The 19,621-nt window shown below is 59.2% G+C and overlaps 1 protein-coding gene across 16 annotated transcripts in view; it reads left to right on the forward strand.

Moving 5' to 3' along the window:
* The window catches only part of EXD3 (exonuclease 3'-5' domain containing 3), a 297,294-nt gene extending 278,102 nt beyond the window's left edge, over positions 1-19,192 (forward strand). For 14 of the 16 annotated variants that reach the window (XM_065036159.1, XM_065036161.1, XM_065036160.1 and 11 more), the window contains 2 exons: positions 10,236-10,329; positions 18,663-19,192. In XM_065036159.1, the coding sequence (XP_064892231.1) occupies positions 10,236-10,329; positions 18,663-18,964 (396 nt within the window). In that variant the 3' untranslated portion in view covers positions 18,965-19,192. Of the gene's footprint in view, positions 1-2,531; positions 2,716-10,235; positions 10,330-18,662 lie in introns of those variants that run through there. The other 2 variants (XM_065036172.1, XM_065036175.1) reach the window with 2 other exon arrangements.
* Positions 19,193-19,621: the final 429 nt, after the last annotated feature.

Consider the following 19,621-nt stretch of genomic DNA (forward strand, 5'->3'; position numbering starts at 1 on the left):
CCAAGACTGAGCTCATCCCACTGAACTTCAGCTGCTGCGTCTGAGCAGAGTGAGGAGAATCCTGGCCCTACCCCATGGCATGGATTTAAGGGCAGGCTTGAGAAAGGACAACCTGCGTCTGGCCGTTGAGCCAGGGGGTGACATGGGAGGGAGCTGCTGTGCATCTCCGGAGGGTTGGCTATGATGGAGTGATCCCAGCCTCAACCCGCAGAGCCGTGCCCGGAGGACATGGCTCCGATCCCCAGCTCCTTTGCTCCCGCTGCACCGCACCGTGGGCTGGGCAGAGGTGCGGGCAGGATGTCTCGGTGCCTCAGAAGATGCTGTCCTCCACCAGGAGGTCTGGCACTCAGGGAGAGGCAGGTAGTGCAGATGGTATCTGGCTCCAGCTGGGGAAGGCAGCGCAGCCCCTGGGGCCTCCGCATTGCACCGCGGGCGGACTTGGGTTCCCAGATAAAAATAGAAGCTGAAACGTGAGCCCAACTTCCCCGGCCACTGCCATTGCCAGCTCTGCCTCTGCCCGCGCACCCGGAGCCCCGTCCCAGGGGCATCAGGGCCTGTGACCCCCAGGATTCCCCAGGGAGGACAGAACAGGAGGAGGGGATGGGGGTGAGGATGCTCATGGACCAGATGGCCGCGGAGGAGAGGAGCCACACAGCCACCTGGCCCAGGGTGGCCTTGGCCACTTGTGCAGGGCTGAAATCTGCTCTGGGGAAAAGCGGTGAGCTCTGGGGGCACAGCTGGCAGCCGGCCATGGCTTTGGGGGCTCTGTACAGGGCAAGGGGAGAAAATCTGCCGTATGTGATACAGGTGGTCCCAAGACCTCAACCAGAGGAAGGACAGCTGCCAGGGGAGGCCAGAAGGAGCAGGAATAGGGATAGCTGTCAGCTTAATATGTAATAGATTATTTTCTAAAGCTTGCCCAGCACTGGAAGTGGAGGACAGAACTACCCATACAGTTGCATGTCCAACCAGGAGGGTGGAGCAATGGAACTGGGGCTTTATCTGCAGTGCTGGGGTTTCATGGGACCTGGGTCAGGCATAAAACTCAGTTCCCAGCATGGCCAGCCTGTATTTGGGTAGCGAAGAGCAGTGCCATGCCTGACTGTTCATGATCTGAGTGTTGGACTCGTCTATAGAAAGCAAAGCTTCAATCCTTTGTAGTTTCCAGGGCTCTGACTGTCACAGTCACAAAATGTATCTCTGTGACCCTTCCCATTTCTGGTGCCAAAATGTGATGCTCTTGAACATCTGCTGGGTGCTCCATAGACAGATTTCCACCTGCATTTTAATTTTTGAGTGAGAACCTTTCGAATATGACCTGACAGGACATGGACCCTTGCTCTGTTTCCAGTGCTGGGGTGATTTCAGAGCTGAGGTTGGCTTGGTTTTTCCAGCCCTCACATTCACCACCCTCCAGCATCCTCTGGCCAAGCTCTCACCTCCAGCTGGCTCAGCAGCTCGGTAGCTTGATGAAGAGCAGCAGTGAGCTGCACTGCAGGGAGCTGGCGAGTTAACCCTTCTCCTGCCGTGGTGCAGGCTGCCTTGGGGTGGCTCAGGAGCAGAGTGGGGCGGGCGGTGTGTGCCTTGGAGCTTCACGGTGCAGGTTTGCACACCCAGAAGGGGTTAACCCTCACCCCGAGGTGGATATAAAGCACATTTCTGCAGGCAGGGTGGCAACGGGCTGGAATAGGACTGGAGGAGTGAAGGCAACCTCAGTCGGGCAGGGAGGAGGTTGAGAAGAAACAGTTCACCCCCAGCCCCCAGCAGCTCCTGGCACAGTGCTCACCCTAAAACGAAGGCTTTGGGGATGCTGTGTAACCTCATTATAAGGCAGTTATTACTGGTTTGGCTTTGTTATTAAACTTGTAAGTGCTGGGAGCCTGTCCTGGAGCAGCACCACGCTGTGCTGGGTGCTGTATAAACAGGGCTTGAGGCTACAGTGAAGGTTGGGTCAAGGGTGCTGGGGCAGCTCCAGCTTTCTGGAGGGGCTCAGCCCCCATCTCTGCAGCTCACAGCCCAGCCAGGAGGAAAATGAGTGAGACTCGAGACATCTGAAAGGCAGCTGGAGGCGGCACAGGGACTTGGGGGGGATGTGTGCGGTGGAAGAGGGGGTTGAGCATCAGTTTTTTTTCCCCTGGGAAATTCAGCTTTGCATGTGGGTTTAGGTGTTGTGCTGGCTGAGTTTCTCATCACTGCAAAGGCCTTGAGGTACTAAAAAGGGCTTTCGGTGTCACTGACGATTAGGCGCCGACTACCCCAGGCAGCGTGACGGCGAGGCGGCGGCGGGATGGGGTTTGTGGTTAGGGACCGGCAGCCGTCTGCACGGCACTCGAGGGAGCGCGTGTGCGCCGAGAGGAGCGAAAAGCCAAGATCACAAACCCTGGTGCCGGCCCTGCCGGATGCTGAGCCCGCAACGGCACCTCCGCTCCTCATCTGAGGATGTGCTCATGCTTCTCTACCCATCCCCGCCCTTCTCCGGGGGAGATGATGGACTCCTCCAGCCCCAAAATCACATCATTTTATCTTGCTAGGTGCAGCTGCAAACCGACGAGTGAAAATGGAGAGGGGGGTTTGCCCCGACACAGAGCCGGTGGGAGCCGGGGTGCTCCATAAAAGAGCCAAGAGGAGCTGGGGTGCCGGCGGGGCCTCAGGGCTCCATCAGCTCCGGCCACTTCTCTGCCCCAGGCTGACCCCCATCCTCGTTATCTCCCCAATCTCACCAGCAGAGCAGCTCCGCTAATCTGCCCGTTTCAGCGCCCGTGGTTCATGCTCCCAGACAAGCAAGGCCCTTCTAGCTGTCAGGTGAGCCTTTCCCAGAGCTTATGCAAATGATACTAATTAAAGGCATTCTTATCTGTTCGATTTCCCACACCTTTTGCCTCCGAGGGGGATAGAAAACTTCATGTTTTAACTCCGTATTTCATGGCACTCGGAAGGACTGCCTAGGGAAAGTGTTGGGAAATGCAGCGGGTCACTCCTGATGAGAAGAGCTGGCTTATGCAAGTGTTGAAACACTTTATTATGCATGAGAAACCTTCCAGAAACGGATGACTAATAGCAAAGCGGGAGCAGAGAAAGCAGTGGGAACGCCGTACCAGGCTGGCATGGGATCCCATGTCATCTTACCAGCTTAGCAGGGTTGGGCTGGGTCAGCACTTGCCTAAGAGACCTCTCAGAGTACCTGGCTAGCGATGAGGGAAGTGATGTTAATGATTCAATAAACAGAGCCCTTCCCTCTTTGTGAACCAAAATTCCCCTGCATGATGCCAGGAACCCACCGGCAGCCCCATATTTCCACCAGCTGCGTGCTGCTCAAGCTCAATGCCCATAAAAGTACTGGTGCTCATGGCGCAGGTGGGTTTGGTGGAAGATGCCCAGGCTGCATGGCCATGTGCACCATCACGGTCCATCCTCTGGCACAGCTCTCGCTGTCTGGTTGGCAGACGGGGCTCCCCGGGGTTGGTGGCTGTTGAAGACTGGTGTGTGCCCCAAGAGCCATTGCTCTCTGGAAGGAATCACAGCATCACAGCGTTGCTTTGGTTGGAAAGGACCTCCAAGATCATTGAGTCCAACCATCAGCCCAACACTTCCAAGTCCACCCCCTAAGCAACATCTCATCTGCTGCTTGGGTGGGTTTGCTGGTGCCCAAGGACAGATGTTAGACCTTTGGTAACAGAGCAGGAGCAGCAATGTACACCTGTACAGTTCCCTGGTACTGGTGATAAGAAGGTCAACGAAAAAAGCTCTTGGCATAAAGAGGAAGGGAAACATCCTGGCCGGCTGCTTTCTGAAAACCCCCTGGGAGGTGCAGCCATCCCTGGGCCTGGCTCTGCACCCAGAGACGGCCTTTGCGCCCGCAGGGTGTGGGAAGCTCTGCTGGGTGGAATTGCTGAGGTTCTTGCTCTTTGTGCAAGGACCTTGAAGGCGCTGCAGGGCAGAGAGGAATCCAGCGCCGGGCGTCGCTGGAGGAAGAGGAGAGTGTCTGAAGGTCAAAGCTGCGAGTGCAGCAAGGAGGAGCTGAAGACTTGGGAAAAGCGTGTGAAAATATACACGTGGGCAGATGAGTGTGATCAGCTCCTGACCTGTGTTTGGAATTTGCCAGGTTGTTACCTGAGTTTTTTTCACTGTCCTTCACACCGTCTCCTTTCCGAGTGCTTTCTGCTGTGGGAGGTGGGAGGCAGAGCTGCCTGTCCATAACGCCGGGGCTTGGGGGCTGCATGTGGGTGACTTGTGCTGGGGAGTTAGCTGGATGCACCCTAGCATCCTGCGTGCCCATCTGGGGAGGTTTCTAGTCTCAGTAAGTCCCTGAAAGAAACTCTTGGATGCTCAAGGACTGTGGTTTCACAACCAAAATGAGAGTTGCAACCTCCATCCGGAGGAGTGGCCCTTTCACCAGGTGATATCCATCTTGGAGAGAGAAAGAAAGAAAGAAAGGGAAGAGGGTAGGTGGTGAGTAGGAAAAGAGATACCACTCCAGGTGGCTGTTGAATAGTCCTGTGATATGGCAAGCAGAAGACGCCCAAGGAATTGTCCTGACATGAGCTGCCCGGAATTGCCCCAAAGAGTTCACTCCGGGCACTGGTGTCCTTTACAGCCGATGTGATACGCTGAGGATTTCCCAAGCCAGAAGTTCTCCAGGCAGAGGGCTGTGTCTCACCAGTAAAACCCTGCCAAGGAGATCCCTCAGCGCTGCTGAGTGACGTTGGCCCATGGCATCTGTCAGCAGAGCAGGCAGAAGGAGCCCTGCGAGCCCAGAGACTGTTTCGGAGCCACTTGCTCCGGGCAGAGCTCAGCGCCACCGAGGTGACTCTCAGGGTGCTTGGGAGATGCAGCTTTCAGGGGTGTCGAAGGAAGGACTAAAACTGACTCCCCTGCTGTCTGAACCAACTGTCTTCTACATGTGTTGGGCACCAGCCTTTGGACCTACAGTTGAGCTCAGGCCACCGTCTTCAGCCAAGCTCATACTGGCTCCTGGGGCCCTTTTTGAGTCCCAGAAGGTTTGGCTCCTGTTCTCTGTTGGACTTGAGTTTTCTTTGAGCTTCTCGGCTTCCTGGGTGGAGGCCCAGAAGGGGGGTGGGATGCTGAGATGTCCCTGGAGCTCCAGGCTGAAGCGTCCAGTCCCTCGAATCCTGAGAGGCTCGTGCGTCACAGCTGGTGAAATCCCCACCCAGGAGGGCTGGGAGAGGCAGGGATTGTCCTAAACAAAAACAAGCCACCGGACGGGCTGCCAGGATTGCGAAAGGACGTTTCACCTGCCTTGTCCTCCTTGTCCTCGCAGGCAGGACAGCCTTGCTGTGGGCCGCTGCCTGCCCCGCCAGCCCGGCTTGGGCTGCTGGGGCTGGGGACAAGCACCTTGCTGGGCTCATGGACCACAGCAGCACAGAGAGCCACACCAGTGTGACATCACAGAGCTGTGACATCACAGAGACGTGACATCACAGTCCTGGGCCAGTGACATCACCCCTTCTAGCCTCCTTGTCACAGCTCAGTGGCGACAGCACAGAGCAGGTTGGGCTATGGGGTGTCCCCAGGCACGGTGGGGGCTGTTGCACATGGCTGGGGGGGTGACAGACCCCAGCACTGCTGTGCAGCACCTCAGCCAGGATGGGCACAGGGAGAGGGGACAGCGGTAAGGGGCCACAGCGGGACCACAGCTTCATCTGAGATGGGTCACACCTGCTCCGCGTCTTTGAGGTGGACATGGTGAGCAGAGCCTGGGGAGGCGGGGGGGTGTCAGAGCCGCGTCCCCCTGCCCCCCCCCTGAATTCGGCCTTGCCGGCCCTCCTGCTGAGCTGGCACAACGGGGGGATCACACGGGGATGTGCTCTCCTGGCTTTGCCCAGCCGGCTGCACGTGTGCCGTGCGGGGGCACCCAGTGCCTGCCCAGGCCCAGGCTGATTCACACGGGGCGCTGGAAGCCGGGCTGCCGTGGGAAAGCGCGCCCGCCATGGCTCCCGAGCGCCGGGATTGCTTCAGCGGGGGTGCAGCCAAGATCCATTTCACAGAGGGCAGAGCAGATCTAGGCTGGGATTTACCAGTGACTAAGCGTGTGCTGGCAAGGGCTGCCCTGGCGTGAGAAAGGCAGCGTGGCTCCTCCTCCCAGCTGTGCCTGCTGCCGCTCGCAGCCCTCGGGACACCGGGACACATTGCCGTGTGGCTGGAGCACAAGTGTCATCAAACCAGGGGTGCTATGGGGTCTGCGGGGGCTGCAGCTGCCCGGCCCCCTCCTCTCGAGCTGAACTCACCTGTTTCCTCCCCCATGGCCCTGCCAATGTGCAGGATGGCGTGAGCAGAGCCCCTGCAGCTCAGCCCCCTTGACACATCGTCCCCAGGGCAGGGCTGGGATGTGGGGCAGAAGCCACCATCCCCACCCCAAGCTGGTTCATCAACCAGGGGCTGGAGAGACCCCAAGATGTTGCAGGGATGAAGCCAAACCCTTCACTGCCAGGTCATAGCCCCTGCTCACAGCAGTTGTACCCCCAGGCAGTGTTCAGGGGTGTCTCCATCTCCTGCTGTCTCACCACGGTGAGGATTTTTGCCTCGACATCCACCTAACTTCATGGTAGCCACGACTAAGCCTGCCAGAATGGATCTGGGGAAACCAAACCTTCCCAAGGAGGAGAAACCCATCCCTTCCCCAGCAGAGAGGGTCCCCGCTCCGCTACCCTTAAAACAAAAGCAAGACCCACACAAAAATCTGCTCCACACCCTTGGGAGGTGATGGTGAGTTGCAGAAGGCTGTGGGGATACGTGTCCCCTGGCAGGAGCCAAACATCCAGCCCAAGGCCACCACTCAGCCTGGTCTGTCAAGGTGGCAGGCGGCCCTGCTTGCTCCATCTCTTCTGGCTCGTTTTGGCAAGGCGTTAAAAAACGTTAATCATAATTTTTTATTACAGCTAATTGGTGCTGCTGCTAAGTGGCTTATCTAGCTCCTGAGCCTGCCCCGTGTTTTGGGGAGGCTGAGGGTGGTGAAGGCCCGAAGGCTGGGGAGATGGCGTGGGACACAGAGCCTCACGGCTGGCGGCCCAGGGCCAGCGGGCAATGCCAGAGCACCCGCGGGCTGCCGGGGCGAGGCTGGCCCAGGGAGGTGTGTTGCCCCTGGTTTACAATAGTGCTGAGTTTCAGAGAAGCAGATGAGTTTGCCTGAGGTCTCTCCGTGCACCCGAGCAGCAGCCAGGCACTCGTGTCCAGCACGCTGGCACCGCTGCCCGGACACCGCGCGTGCTCCACACTGCCAGGGCTGGGTGTTGCTGTGGATTTGGTGGTGGTGGTGGTGGAGGGGACATGAGCCCGTGCCCACACGGGGTGCCTGTCCATGCCTGGCAGGACTGGGGAGGGGTTCATGGAAGAGGGGCCTGCTTGCCCCATGGGTCCCCGCTGTGCCCATCTGGGTGGCAGCTCGGTGCCCAAGTGATTTTAGACCTCTCTATGAGCCACACGCACCCGCAGCAGCCATTGCTGCCACCGTGCCCGGGAGGTGCCACCCTCCGTCTGTCCCGCTGCCAGGCTCAATGCCCTTCTCCGGTGTGCAGCCCCTTCCCCTGTTGTCGTTGTCACAGGGCATTGTGGCCAGCCTGGGCAGCGCCCGGCACGTGTCCCTGGGAGCTGCCTGTCACCTCTGCCCACCTGTTGTAACCTTGTACATGCCAGTGGGCACCCTGTGAGCCACACAAGGGCTTTGGGTGGTGACACCTGTGACTCCAGGTCCAGCCTGTGCAGGCTGGGACCTCCGTGAGCTTCAAAGGGACCATCGTGACGCACAGCATCAGCACCGACTCTGCCATCAACAGGGTATGTCCCATGGCTGCGGGTGACCTCCACCCTGAAAGAAGGAGCCCATCTGTCTCCTTTTCCCTGTGCATCCCTGGATCCATCCATGCTCCTCTTTCTTTTTTCATTAGCTGGGATGGATCCGACCCAGCTAATCATGAGCTGCTGGTGCAGAGCTGAGGGAGGGGAAGGCGAGAGGCAAAGGTGTGGAAAGGAGCCAGTGAGCTCCAGTCCTTGTTAGTCCAGAGAGCTGAAGCCTGGTATCGGCTGTGTCCCGCAGACTGCAGCATCACCTTCCCTTGTGTGAGGCTGATAGCAAACGCTGAAGTGACATCTCCTCTCTGATCTGGTAACTGCTGATCTGACTCCTCAGAAACTCAGGTTTGCTCAAATGAGATAATCTTGCTGCTTCCTGGGGTTTTCACCCAGTTTCCTTTCCCCAGGTACCTGGGTTCGAACATGTGAGTGAGGAGGGTACTGTGCCCTGTGCAGGGTGGGGGTCCCGGGCACGCTCAGCCCCTGCTCTTGGGGAGCTTGCAGCTCACTGCCCACACGAGTGAGACGGGGACGAGCTGGTGAGCCGGAGCAGCACAGGTTCTGACCCACGTTTGCATGAGGAGGAAACATCTGGTGCTTGCTGTGCAAATCAGGGAATTGCTGCAAAATTCCCTTTTAAAAGTGATACAGCGACTTCCACATCATTCGGGTGCTTCCAGAATCACACCTTGTCCATCTCCATCTGTCTGTCTGTGCTGCCGCTCTGCAGGGCTGGAGCACCCACAGGCGCAGCGGTGGCCGCGGGGGCAGCAGAGCCCGAGCGCGGTGCAGGAAGGGGACATGGGGGGTTTGCTGTGTGCAGGGCCCGAGGAGCAGTTGTGACTCACAGTATCACAGTATCACAGTATGTTTGGGATTGGAAGGGACCTCAAAAGATCATCTAGTCCAATCCCCCCATGGAGCAGGAACACCCAGATGAGGTTACACAGGAAGGTGTCCAGGCGGGTTGGAATGTCTGCAGAGAAGGAGACTCCACAACCTCCCTGGGCAGCCTGTTCCAGTGCTCTGTCACCCTCACTGAGAAGAAGTTTCTTCTCAAATTTAAGCGGAACCTCTTGTGTTCCAGCTTGATCCCATTACCCCTTGTCCTATCATTGTTTGTCACCGAGAAGAGCCTGGCTCCATCACCCCAACATGCTGTGGCCATGCCGGTGTGGCAGTGCGGGGCTCTCGTGCTGCCTGTCCCAGGCTCTGCCTGCAGCCTGGCTTCAGGAACCAGAGCCTGGGCACTGTTTTATGACCAAATCATGCCCACGCTGGAAAGCATCTGCTGGTTTTGCGGAGGCTGATGGTGGAAATAACCTCCTGCCGGGCCATGGCACTGAGCTCGTTTTCAAACAAATCGGCCTCCCCTCATCCTCCTTCAGGCAGCTATGTGGGAAGAAGGGGCATCGCTGCACCTCGCCATGAACCCAGCGCTGCTCCAGCTCACACACCACAAACCAGCGGAGCCGCCGCGGGCCCGGTCAGGTGGTGGAAAAACTTTTCTGGTTTCAACAGGCTTTGGAGCAAAGCCCCAGGCAGGGAGCTTGTTCTGGGTGGTGGAGTTATGTACCTCTCTCCCTGCTTGCCTTGGGTGCAGCGTGCTCAAAATGCTCCGCAAGCAGAAAACGGCCCCTAAAAACAAATAGCTGGTGAAAGGTGTTGTGGCACATCCCAGTACCCAGCTCCCATCCAAGCAGGGAGGGAGAGAAGAAATCGAAGCTGTCAGGGTGCTGACTGCGATGCTCTGGAAGATTCAGTGCCAATGGCTTCTGGGCGAGTGCATTTGGCTGCCAGCTGTGCCCTGGGCTCGGCTGAGGCTCCCAGCTGCAGCTGCTCCTTGGCGCTGGGTTTGGGGAGCTCCTGGGAGGGTTTGGCTGCATAAGGGCCGGTAGCTCTGAGCAGGTTGCTCAGAGACCTCTCTGGGTGTATTTTGTCAAGCCAAAGGTGGGGTTAGAAAATGTGACTTGGCACTCATGGTGTTGCAGCAGAGCTAGGCTGAGCAGAGCCAGCCAGGACCCCATGGTTTTGGGGTCTGCTGCCATCCTCCACGGCTTCCATGAGACAAGAGAGAACAAATCTTGAAGCCACAGCCTGAACTTTGGGCATCTGCTCCATGTTTTGAGGCAACCTCAGTTTCTGGCGTTTCCTGGCATTGTGTAGGGCTGGGGGTGAGGTCTGCCAGGGGCGGGCAGTGGGACCGGCAGCCTGGCATGAAGAAGTGGCTAAGCACATGAAGAAGGACTGCTCTGGAGAACAGGGTCTTGTGGCTTGTGAACCCCAGAATTTCTGCCTGGTGCTGTTCTGCCACCCCCACCTCATGATGAACGGGACTGGGGGCTGTCCGGGGGTGCCCGTTGCAGGGCAGGGGTTGCCTGGGGAGCCTGGCCACACTCTCACCCACCTCCCCCTCTCTCTGCTTCCAGGTGTGCAACTGCAACAAGTACCTGAAGGTCCCGAGGGAGCGGATGCAGCAGCTGGTGGCGGGCGGTGGGCAGGCACCGGGGGACAGCCCCACAGGTGAGCGGGTGGGCACTGGTGGCTGGGGAGATTCTCCATCCTCAGCCCCCTTCCTGTGCTGCCCCTGGCAGAGCAGGACCGTCCCGCTCAGGCTGGGGGTCTATTGGAGGAGGAACAGGGTCCTCTGCCACCAACCTGCCACTGGGTGCTCACCAAGCACAGCTCCCAGCCCGCTGCCCTGCGAGGCACAGGGTCATGCGTGGGATTGCCCAGCCTGGGGTGGTTGGTGACATGCCAGCAGTGGCTCAAGTGGCAGCCTAAGGCCATTGCTGTCCGATGTGGAAAATTCAGCTCAGGCTGCGAAATGCCCCCCAGCTGCACTGCTGATGGTGCTTTTCCCACCCTGGGTTGGGCTGCGGGAGGAGAGAGTTGGTGCCACCTGCCTGGGGAGGCTCAGGGGGCTCAGGGTCAGGGAGAGGCTCCTCCATGCCCTGACACCGGCTGCATTAACCCCATTGCGCTCCTCCCCACAGGGAGACAGGTTTTGTTGGCGAGTGACACTGACCGCAGGTATGCCAGGATGGGAGCGTGCCCCTCTTGCTGCCACAGCCCAGCCCAGGCTCTGCCGCCAGCCCTCGCCTGCATCACTTGTCCTGCCTCAGTTTCCCCATCTGCTTGATAGGAGAGAGCAGTGCAAAGCAACGGCTACCAGGTGCTCCCAGTCAGCTGTGGCTTTGCTGGGAGCTGCACGTGTGGTTCTGGGGACAAGGGACATGGTGGGGGCGCTTTTCCCATGGTGCTGGCAGCCTGGGAGTATTGCTCTTCCCAAAAGCCTGGGACATCCTCCCCTGTGGTTTCTCTGGTGAGGGCACTCACTGTGTGTGTACCCAGCGACCAGCCGGGCCTGTTCAGCCAGTTTCAGAGTATGGGAAATAGAAATGCTGTGGTTTGCATTCAGCTGTGTGAGCGGTTTCCCCTTCCCCCTTCGGGTTGGGGACGACGGAGCTGGGGGGGTGCACACAGCACTGTTGCTCCTCCACACAGATTCTTCAGGGACCATCTTGCTTTACGCTTTACACCGTGTCTGCAACACCCCATAGCCCCATCGTGCCCTGCAGCCTCTTGCCAGGTCCATCATGTCCCCCGGGGGTTTCATAGGGCAGGGCCCCCGTCCGCTGGGACAGGGAGGAGCCCTGCACTGGACACGCTGGGCATGACCTTCTCAGGGAGCATCCTCCAATGGAAACATCCTCTGACATGGAGCAATCAGGGACCACAGCATCCTCGGGAGGTGGGTGTTTTGTTTCGAGAGAGACATGCAATAGAAGCTGTGATTCCTGGGTAGGTGGGCACAACTGGGCAGGTGGCACCTGACCCAAAGTGAAGACCCCTGGGGACTTGCTGGGGGGCGGCCCCTGTGCCCCAGGGCTCCAGCCACCCTGGCGTTTCCATTTCTGTTGAGATGCTGGTCAGGGCTGCTGGGATTGAGTGCGTCAGCATGAGTTCAACTCGGTTGTCCCCAAAAAGTGCCACTCTGGTTGGAAGAGTAACAGGTGAAGGGTGTGATGACGATGTCCTGCCGTTGCTTGGTGGGGGTAGCAGTGGTGATGGGACAGGCTGGGCACCCGGAGGAGTGGATTCATAAGCAAACTCTCAGTCGTTCCCTGAATTTCCTTTGCATTTTTCTTCTGGAGGGGGTTGGCAGCAGGGACCTGCTCTGCCCTTGGCTGTGGTCCAGTGCACAGGGGGCGCTCAGCACCCACAGCCCCCAGCTGCTCGCCCACACTGGGACTGGCCCCTGCTCCGTGACTCCAGCCCTGTCATCTCATTTGTGTCATTGGGCACGGATTAACCCCCGGGACCATGGCCAGATGCTGCTGCTTGGCAAGAAAACGTCCTTTCCCCAGGCAAGGGGGGAACCTCCTCCCGGGGGCCATCACCCCTCCAGGAGGAGCAGGCAGGTGCAGCGGGACCTGCGGATGCTGCAGCACCATCAGCTGTGGATGGGGACAGATCCTGCAGGACCAGCCCCTGGCCCAAACCCACAGCTGTCCAGGTGCTCCCAAGTCCCAGGGTCTGGCGGTTGACAGCCCAGGGCTGCTCACGTTTTGGCTACAACACCTGGACCAGTGCTGCTCCATTTGGCTCCCAGGTTTTTATGGCAGGGCTTCCAAGTGATGAAAGGCAAATTATTCACCCTGTAATAGCTCACTCCAACTTGGACCTAGGACTTTCCCAGGTTTTAGGGAATGTTTTCCCTGACACAGCCATATTTTCCCTGTGTGAGGAATTTGATGGACATGCTGGAAATGGTTTCAAGCCTGGACGGTTTTGCCCTGTGATGCCTTTTTGCCAGTGAGATGCTCTGAGCTGCTCGGGTGCCTGGAGCAGGCAGAGAGGGGCAGCAGTGCTGTGGGTCACCACGTAGCACAGGCAGGACCTCACTGGAGGCCATGGGCAGCAGCGTGTGGGCTCCCAGATGACCCAGGGGGATGAGATGTGGCATGGGCTTTTGTCTGGCCTGAGGAAGCTTCTTGCTTAGTCAGTGTGGTAAAAACAGCTGGCGTGGGGCCCCAGTGCTCAGGGGATGCTCTGCCAGATGAAATCTGGTCCCTGGGAAAGACGAGGATAGAGCCCCTATGATCTGGTTGGATTCGCCAAACAGAAAGGCTGTTTGAATCATAAAATCACCCCTTGCCATCTGAAATATTTTGCAAAATGTGAAAACAACTGGTTCTGCTTTTCTTTGGGCTGTGCTGCTAACCGTGCTGGAGAGAGGCGGAGGAGAAGGCACAGTGGCCAGGGACCCCGATGGGGACCCCGATGCAGCAGCCTGGGGAGCCCCAGGCTGTGTGAACCTCGTCCCTGAGCAGCCGCCAAAGCTGGTACTCAGGACCAGTGAGATCTGCACTACCCATCTTCTCCTCCGATCTCGCATCCCACAGGTGCAGGATGAGCTCCGGGCAGCCCCATGGGCAGCTGGAGGAGCAGCTGGGACACCTCTGTGCTGGGCAGCAGGACGTCATGGGGCTGGTGGGGCTGTGAGCAGCCCGACCCGGGCACCCGCTGTGCTCCAGCAGAAACTCAAGGTTTCTGTCCTTTCCTGGCTGGAAGCTGGTGCAGGCAGCGCACAGGCAGGAGAGCTGCCAGACCACAGTGCGGGGGCAGCTGAGCAGTGACTCTGAGCCAGGGTGACACCGGTATGGTACCGGGTCCCCTCTCTGCAGCCACCACCCTAGGACAGCTGTGGGCATGGGCTGGTGGGACCCACATGCCTGGGCCAGGGCTCCAGTGCAGAGCAGAAAGAGGCCACTGCCGCGGGGCGATCCCTGTGCTGTCCCAGGAGGGCTCTTGCACCCATGGAGCAGCCTGTGCATCCTCACTGCCTCAGCACTGACCCTGGCGTGCAGGACAGGCCAAGGCACCCAGACACATTGGGCTGCTCTGCACATTCCTGCAGGGAAGGGAACGGGTCCCCGAGGGGCTGCACCCGTGGACCCAGGGGCTCCCTTCACCCTCAGACAGGACACCCCCATGTGTTCAGGCTCTCTTCCCTCTGAGGTGCAGCAGGGTGACAGGAGCATCTTGTCACCAAGCAGGGTGGGGATGGGGATCAGGGAACTGCAGCACAGGACTGGGGTGGGGGCTGCGATGGTGAGATCAGCCAGAAACACCCCCTGGGTTCGGGTGGGCTGTGCTCTGCCAGCTCGCCCTTTTCAGAAGAGTTTTGTTTGCTCACATGAAAAACAACTGCTAGGCTGAGAAGCCAGCAACATTTTGGTGGCTGCAGGTCTGCAGAGCTCTGACCCCAGCGCTGTGCCGAGCGGGAGGAGCTGGGGACCACTGGGTGCTCCCGCGTGGCGCTGGGCGCAGGAGCTGGCAGGGTTTTCTCCCACTGTGGCACGGGGAGATAACAGCAACTGAAGGTGCCTCTTGCCTTGAGATCATCCTCCCCCCTCCGCCCTGGGAACATCTTAAGATCGTGGCTGGGCTGCAGCCTGGGTTGCACAATCCCGGGTCCTTTGTCCTTTGCTTATCTACCTTATTGAGGAGGAAAAGATAACCCAGCATCTTCAGTGCCCTGCAATCGAGTGCGTTTCTCAGGCTTGTAACTCCTCTTATCGGGTTCGATCTCTCACTGTGGCAAGGTTTCCCATGCACCTTTGTACTCCAAGAATGCTCCCAGGTCTGCTTTCAGCCTTGTGCAAAGCCTTTACGATGTGCGCTTTCTCCAAAACACCTCAGCCTTAATTGCCTAATTACGGACGAGTCTCCCGTGTGTGTGGTTGCGATGACAGCTGGGTGCGGCTGCCGGGCTGGGAGAAGGGCTCTCAGCTTGCACAAGCGCTGCCAGACCCCGGTGCCTCTCGGGAGGTGGCAGGAGGCTGCGGTTCCCACTGCAGAGCTGTGGGGCCAGGGCCAGGTCCCCGCCTGAGCCAGCTGGGACAAGCACCTCGCCCCAAGGCCTTGGTCTTAGATGGGGTGACACAGAGGGACCTGGGCTAGAAACAGAGCCTTTGGGGCAGGGTTTTGTGCAGAAGTACCCGGCTCCCACATGGAGTTTGAATTACTGGATAGTTCCCCAACAAAGAAACCCCAAGGGTGCCCAGGGCTCACGCACATGGGGATGGGTTGTTTCCAGCCAAACCAGGGCTGTGTGGTCTATGCAGATGAATGGGCACAGGTTCACAGGAGCTTTGCCCTGGTCCTGCTCTCTCCTGGCTTCCCAGGCCCTGCTGTGCCCAGTCCTGCATTGGGGGGTCCCAGCAACGCACTGTGCTCAACAGAATAGGATGTAAGGACTACAGGTCACCAGTGACACCATCACAATGGCCTCTTAATATGATCCCTGCACCCCTTAGGGCCTCTCTGGGGGAGGGGAGGGTGAACATCCCCGTGCCCACGACGGGCCCTCCGTCTCTCCTGCTGGCCTCAGCCCCAGCATCTACAAGCAAGACCTTGAAGTGGGACACGTGAAAGACACCTGGTTTTTGGGCACCAGGAACCGTGCAGTGCCCTAGGACGAGATGTGGCTTTGCTGTGTGTCTTCCCCACCACCTCAGTGTCAGTGGCCGGGGCTGAAGGGAGCGGGTCCCTCCCGGGCCGGCGGGGCTGCTGCTGCACCCCACCTGAGGCACGTGGCAGCGGCTTGGGCACAAGACGGGGCTGCTGCAGACCTGAAAAGTGCATCTCCTGGGCTGCAGAGTTGGGGTCCCACTGCTGAGGGGGGCCTTGCTCAGCCAGGGGAAGAACTTGCTGCAGAAACTGGGGTCCTGCTGCACCCCCTTTCCCCTTGCTCAGCCCCCATCAGGCTCTGTCATCCCCAGGGTGACCCGGGCAAGAGAGGGAGAGGTGAGCAAGAGGCAAAAGGGCTTTTTATTTTTGAGATGTTTTATAATGGGATTATTAGTTCCCAAGAGGTGTTTCAAATTGATTTGGTAAGGAAGCGCTTTCATTTCTCCTCCTCAGAGATGCGGTGGGAATCCAGCCTTTGGTGCGAGCCCTCGCAGAGCTCTGGAAACCATAGATCTGAAAAACTCCAGGCACATTGAACGGACACACGCGGCTCCCCCGTCCCCACGCACCCCCAGGTGCCTTTTGCTCCATCTCTTGCAATGTGCAGCATCCTGGCGAGCCGGGCTGTGCCTTCACTGGGGAGGGCTCTGCCTATCTCAATGGGGGGAAAAACCTTCTTGAAAAAATCCCCATTTTCCCCCAGGAAAACCGTTTTATTCTGGGGGATCTGACCCTTTCCCAGCACAGCTTTCCCTGTGTGCCCTGCTGGCACCCAGCGCCTGGCGCCCGGTGGCCCTTTCACTGCAGCGGCAAGGGGAGCACAGGATCTTCAAAAGCTCTGGAAAGAATTTGGTGGGAGGGGGAGAAAGGGTTTTACAAGCTCCCATTCAAAAATGGTCACTTTGAAGTGATGTAGCATTTTCAACCCTTTGAAGAGCCACAATTAGGAGGGGGCTGGTGCAAGCGAAAGGCAAAATTACTGGGCGACCATCACGGCCTTTCTCTCCCTGGGCTTGTAAGGGATGAACTTTTCTTCCCTTTTTCTCACAGGCCTGGGGGGTGGGATGGGGGTGTCTGGGGGAGCTGGAGGTTTCCCACCCCCCCATGGCGGGGAGGAGGGGGACTGCATTTGGCTTTGCCCACCAGCAGCTCGGTGGCTGGTGGAGCGTGTCGGAACGGAGAGCAAATTGCCCAGGATTCCTGCAGGAATCGAGTGTCCCTGCGCCGGCAGGGCTGGATGTGCTACCAGGTTGGGATGGGGAATTTCGTAGGCTCCACGGTGGGGAAAGATGCTGGCCATCGGTGCTGGCTGCTGGCAATTACAGTTGGATCTGAAAGTCCCAACGAAGCTGCAGGTCCTGGAGGCCGATGCAGAGGTCTGGTGCGTGAGAGCAGGCGCAATAAATAGAAAAGGGTAAGAAAGGCAGATTTGTGTCCATGTGTAATAAACTGAAGAAAAACAAGTGGTGGCCCAGGGTTGTGCAGGGAGCCTGTGGTTCCTGTGCTTGGAGGCGCATCCTGCAGCTTGGGCTCCTCAGCGAGCCGGTCCCTCCATAGCCAGGCTGAGGCCACCCTGTGCCACCGGGTCACCCAGGGCAGAGGGAGGCGAGGACGGGTGAGGGCAGAGGGTGATGGGCTCTGTCCAGGAGAATCCCCTGGGAACAGGGCTCCTCCTCAGCATCCCCGCTCGGGCCGGCTCAGGGATCTCCTGAGAGCAGCGCAGGTGCTTCACCACATGCCAAAAACTGGAGAAAATGGGAAACTGAGGTCATTCTTTTTCCTCTCAGAGGAAAGGATGAGGAAAGGATGAGGCGCAGAGGATGAAGGAAAGGCATGTTTGTGAGCAGGGCTGCAGCACACTTGCCCAGGGCACAGTGGTGGTGAGCCCAGCTCTTGGCCAGCGGCTTGGACTGAGCTCAGGGCTGCGTTCCCTCATGTTGTGGCAACAGCCCCCAAGCCTGTGCTGCTCCTGGGCTGCGTGTTGGGCTGGGCTGGGCTGCAAACCCACCCTGACAACGTCTCCAGTGACAACCTTGACCCTGCGTGCGGCTGTTTGGCTGCTGGGAAGGGGGGTGACCGTGCCCCACCAGCTTGGACAGGTCATCTGCTCTAGGGAGGTGCTGAAGGTCTTGGGGGGCCCTGGGGAGCCCCCCCTGAACCGAGGCTGGTGGGAGCTGACCCCCTGCGCCTTTCCCTGGCTTGGCTCTGTCTGCTCCTGTGGTGGCAGGTCCAGGCCCTGCTGGGCAGCCAAGGGATGGCTCTGCTGGGATGGAGCAGCCATTGCAGGGCTGTCCGCAGCCTTTCTCCCAGTAATCCCCAGCATGGCCCAGCTCCAGACAGCACTGAGGTGCAGGGAAGAGACTGCCAGGAATGTTCGTGTCCCTCTCCAGCACAGCTGGCTCCCGACAAGGCTCCCTCTGATCCTCCAAAGGGGCAGGCTGGGTGCTCCGGAGGTGCCGCTGGAGGGATGCAGGATGCCTTTTGTTGTCTTAATTGATGCCTGGGCAGGTCAAGTGCCCCCCTGTCAAAATGAGTCATCCCACAGCAATAACTGCAGCCATGTCCCCGGCTGCCAGTGTCCTGATGAATGGCGGCAGCTCAGCCCTCGGCTTCCGCTACTGGATCCAGCGACCTGCCGTGCCCCGGCGGTGGGGCCTGCACTGGGCTGCCGGCAGTGCCGGGGTGTCTGTGCCTCTTGGTTTGTGACGGCAGCGATCTGCCTGCCCGGCAGGCCGGGGCTTGGGGGGTGTGGGGATGACTCAGGAGACACAAACCCACATGGTGGCCGCTGTGCCCCTGGCCTGGGATGTGATGGGAGGTGGGTGTCACACGTACCCCAATGCCCAACATCCCTGGGCTGGGCCAGGAGAGTTGTGGGTGTTGTGACCAGTGCAAACAGCTATTAATGGTGGGTTTTCATTAAAGCAGCAGTGAGGGCTTCCCTTGCTGTTTGCTTGCTCTGTAACGCAACCCAAAGGGGACACAGCCCGTCTTGGGGACCAGCCTTGCCCGACCTGCCGCAGGGAGGCAAAACCACTGCACCCAGTCCAGCAGCAGCGCTGGTGTGGTCACCCAGAGCGGAACAGCTCCCGAGGCCACGGCAGGCCCTGGCAGTGGCAGGTCACGGTGGAGATGTCAGAGGTGCCGTGGGGCTGCTGGGGAGCAGGAGGCTGCACAGTGCCACACTCAAGGCAGGCAGGTGGTGGGTTCTGGTGGCCATGTTCTCCCAAATTCATGGGGTGCTCCTCCCCGGGATGCACGGCAGAGCCCGGACTTGCTGCAGGGATGACATGTCCCACACAAGGGTCAGTCATGTGGCTGAGCACAGACCGCACTCATCACACGGATGGTTTACCTGCTGTCTCCTCTCCCCACAGGCTGCCTGGAGAGGAGCGAGGATGAGCCCAGCCAGAGCTGTGGTGCTGCCACCCCGCATGGGGGGCGGCTGGAGGGGCCGGAGCAGCGCGGGGCGGCCGCAGCGCTGGCGGGGGGCACAGCCCTGCAGGTCGCGGCCATCCCCCCCGGGGTGCTGGACAGAGCCGAGCTCACCGACTTCTACTGCTGCACCCGCTGCGGAAAGGTGTTTTGGGAAGGGTCCCATTTTGGACGCGTTGTCTCCCAGTTTCAGGATGTTCTTGTTGCCACTGGGGATGAGCAGAACATCTATGAGCTGAGCTGAGGGGGGCGTGGGGTCTCGGGATGGCTCCACAGCAGGACGGGGACCGCAGGGATGTGCTCCCTGGTGAACCTCAGGAGATTTTGGGCTGTGGGTTTGCAGTGCAGGGCTGGGAGTGGGAGGGGTTTCCTTTCTGCCATGGAGGGGACTGTCATGTTTGCACTGATGGTTCACAACAGCCCAAAAATACATGGCCTCCATGAGATCATTAAATCAGAGGTTGATGGAGAATGGACCCTTGGCTTTATTTCTGCCTCCCTCCAGGCTGGGCATGGCAAGAGGGCAGCAGATCTCTCCAAAATACTACCCAGACAGTGCCGACGCCACCGCACCCATCAGGCTGCAGCACCCTCGCCCCAGTGCCACCCTGCTGTGTCACTCATGTTGGGCACCAGGAGCCACGTCCCCAACAGCAGAGCAGGGCCGAGAGCACCTCCAGTGCCCTGAGCTCTCCCCAGCCTGGGGACACATGTCACACCATGACCTGTCCCCAGTGCCCCCTCTCCCCCTGCTCCTGCTCTCCCGGGAGCTCTCCCGGCGTTCCTCAGGGTCCATGGGGGGCACAGGCCTGGGCGCCAGGGGGTGAGCACTGCTGAGCAACCACAGGAAAACCTCTGGGTGCAGCACAGTGCCCGCTGGCACCTGCATCACCCTGGAGCT

This window comes from Columba livia, chromosome 19 (assembly GCF_036013475.1).
Source record: "Columba livia isolate bColLiv1 breed racing homer chromosome 19, bColLiv1.pat.W.v2, whole genome shotgun sequence".
NCBI lineage: Eukaryota > Metazoa > Chordata > Aves > Columbiformes > Columbidae > Columba > Columba livia.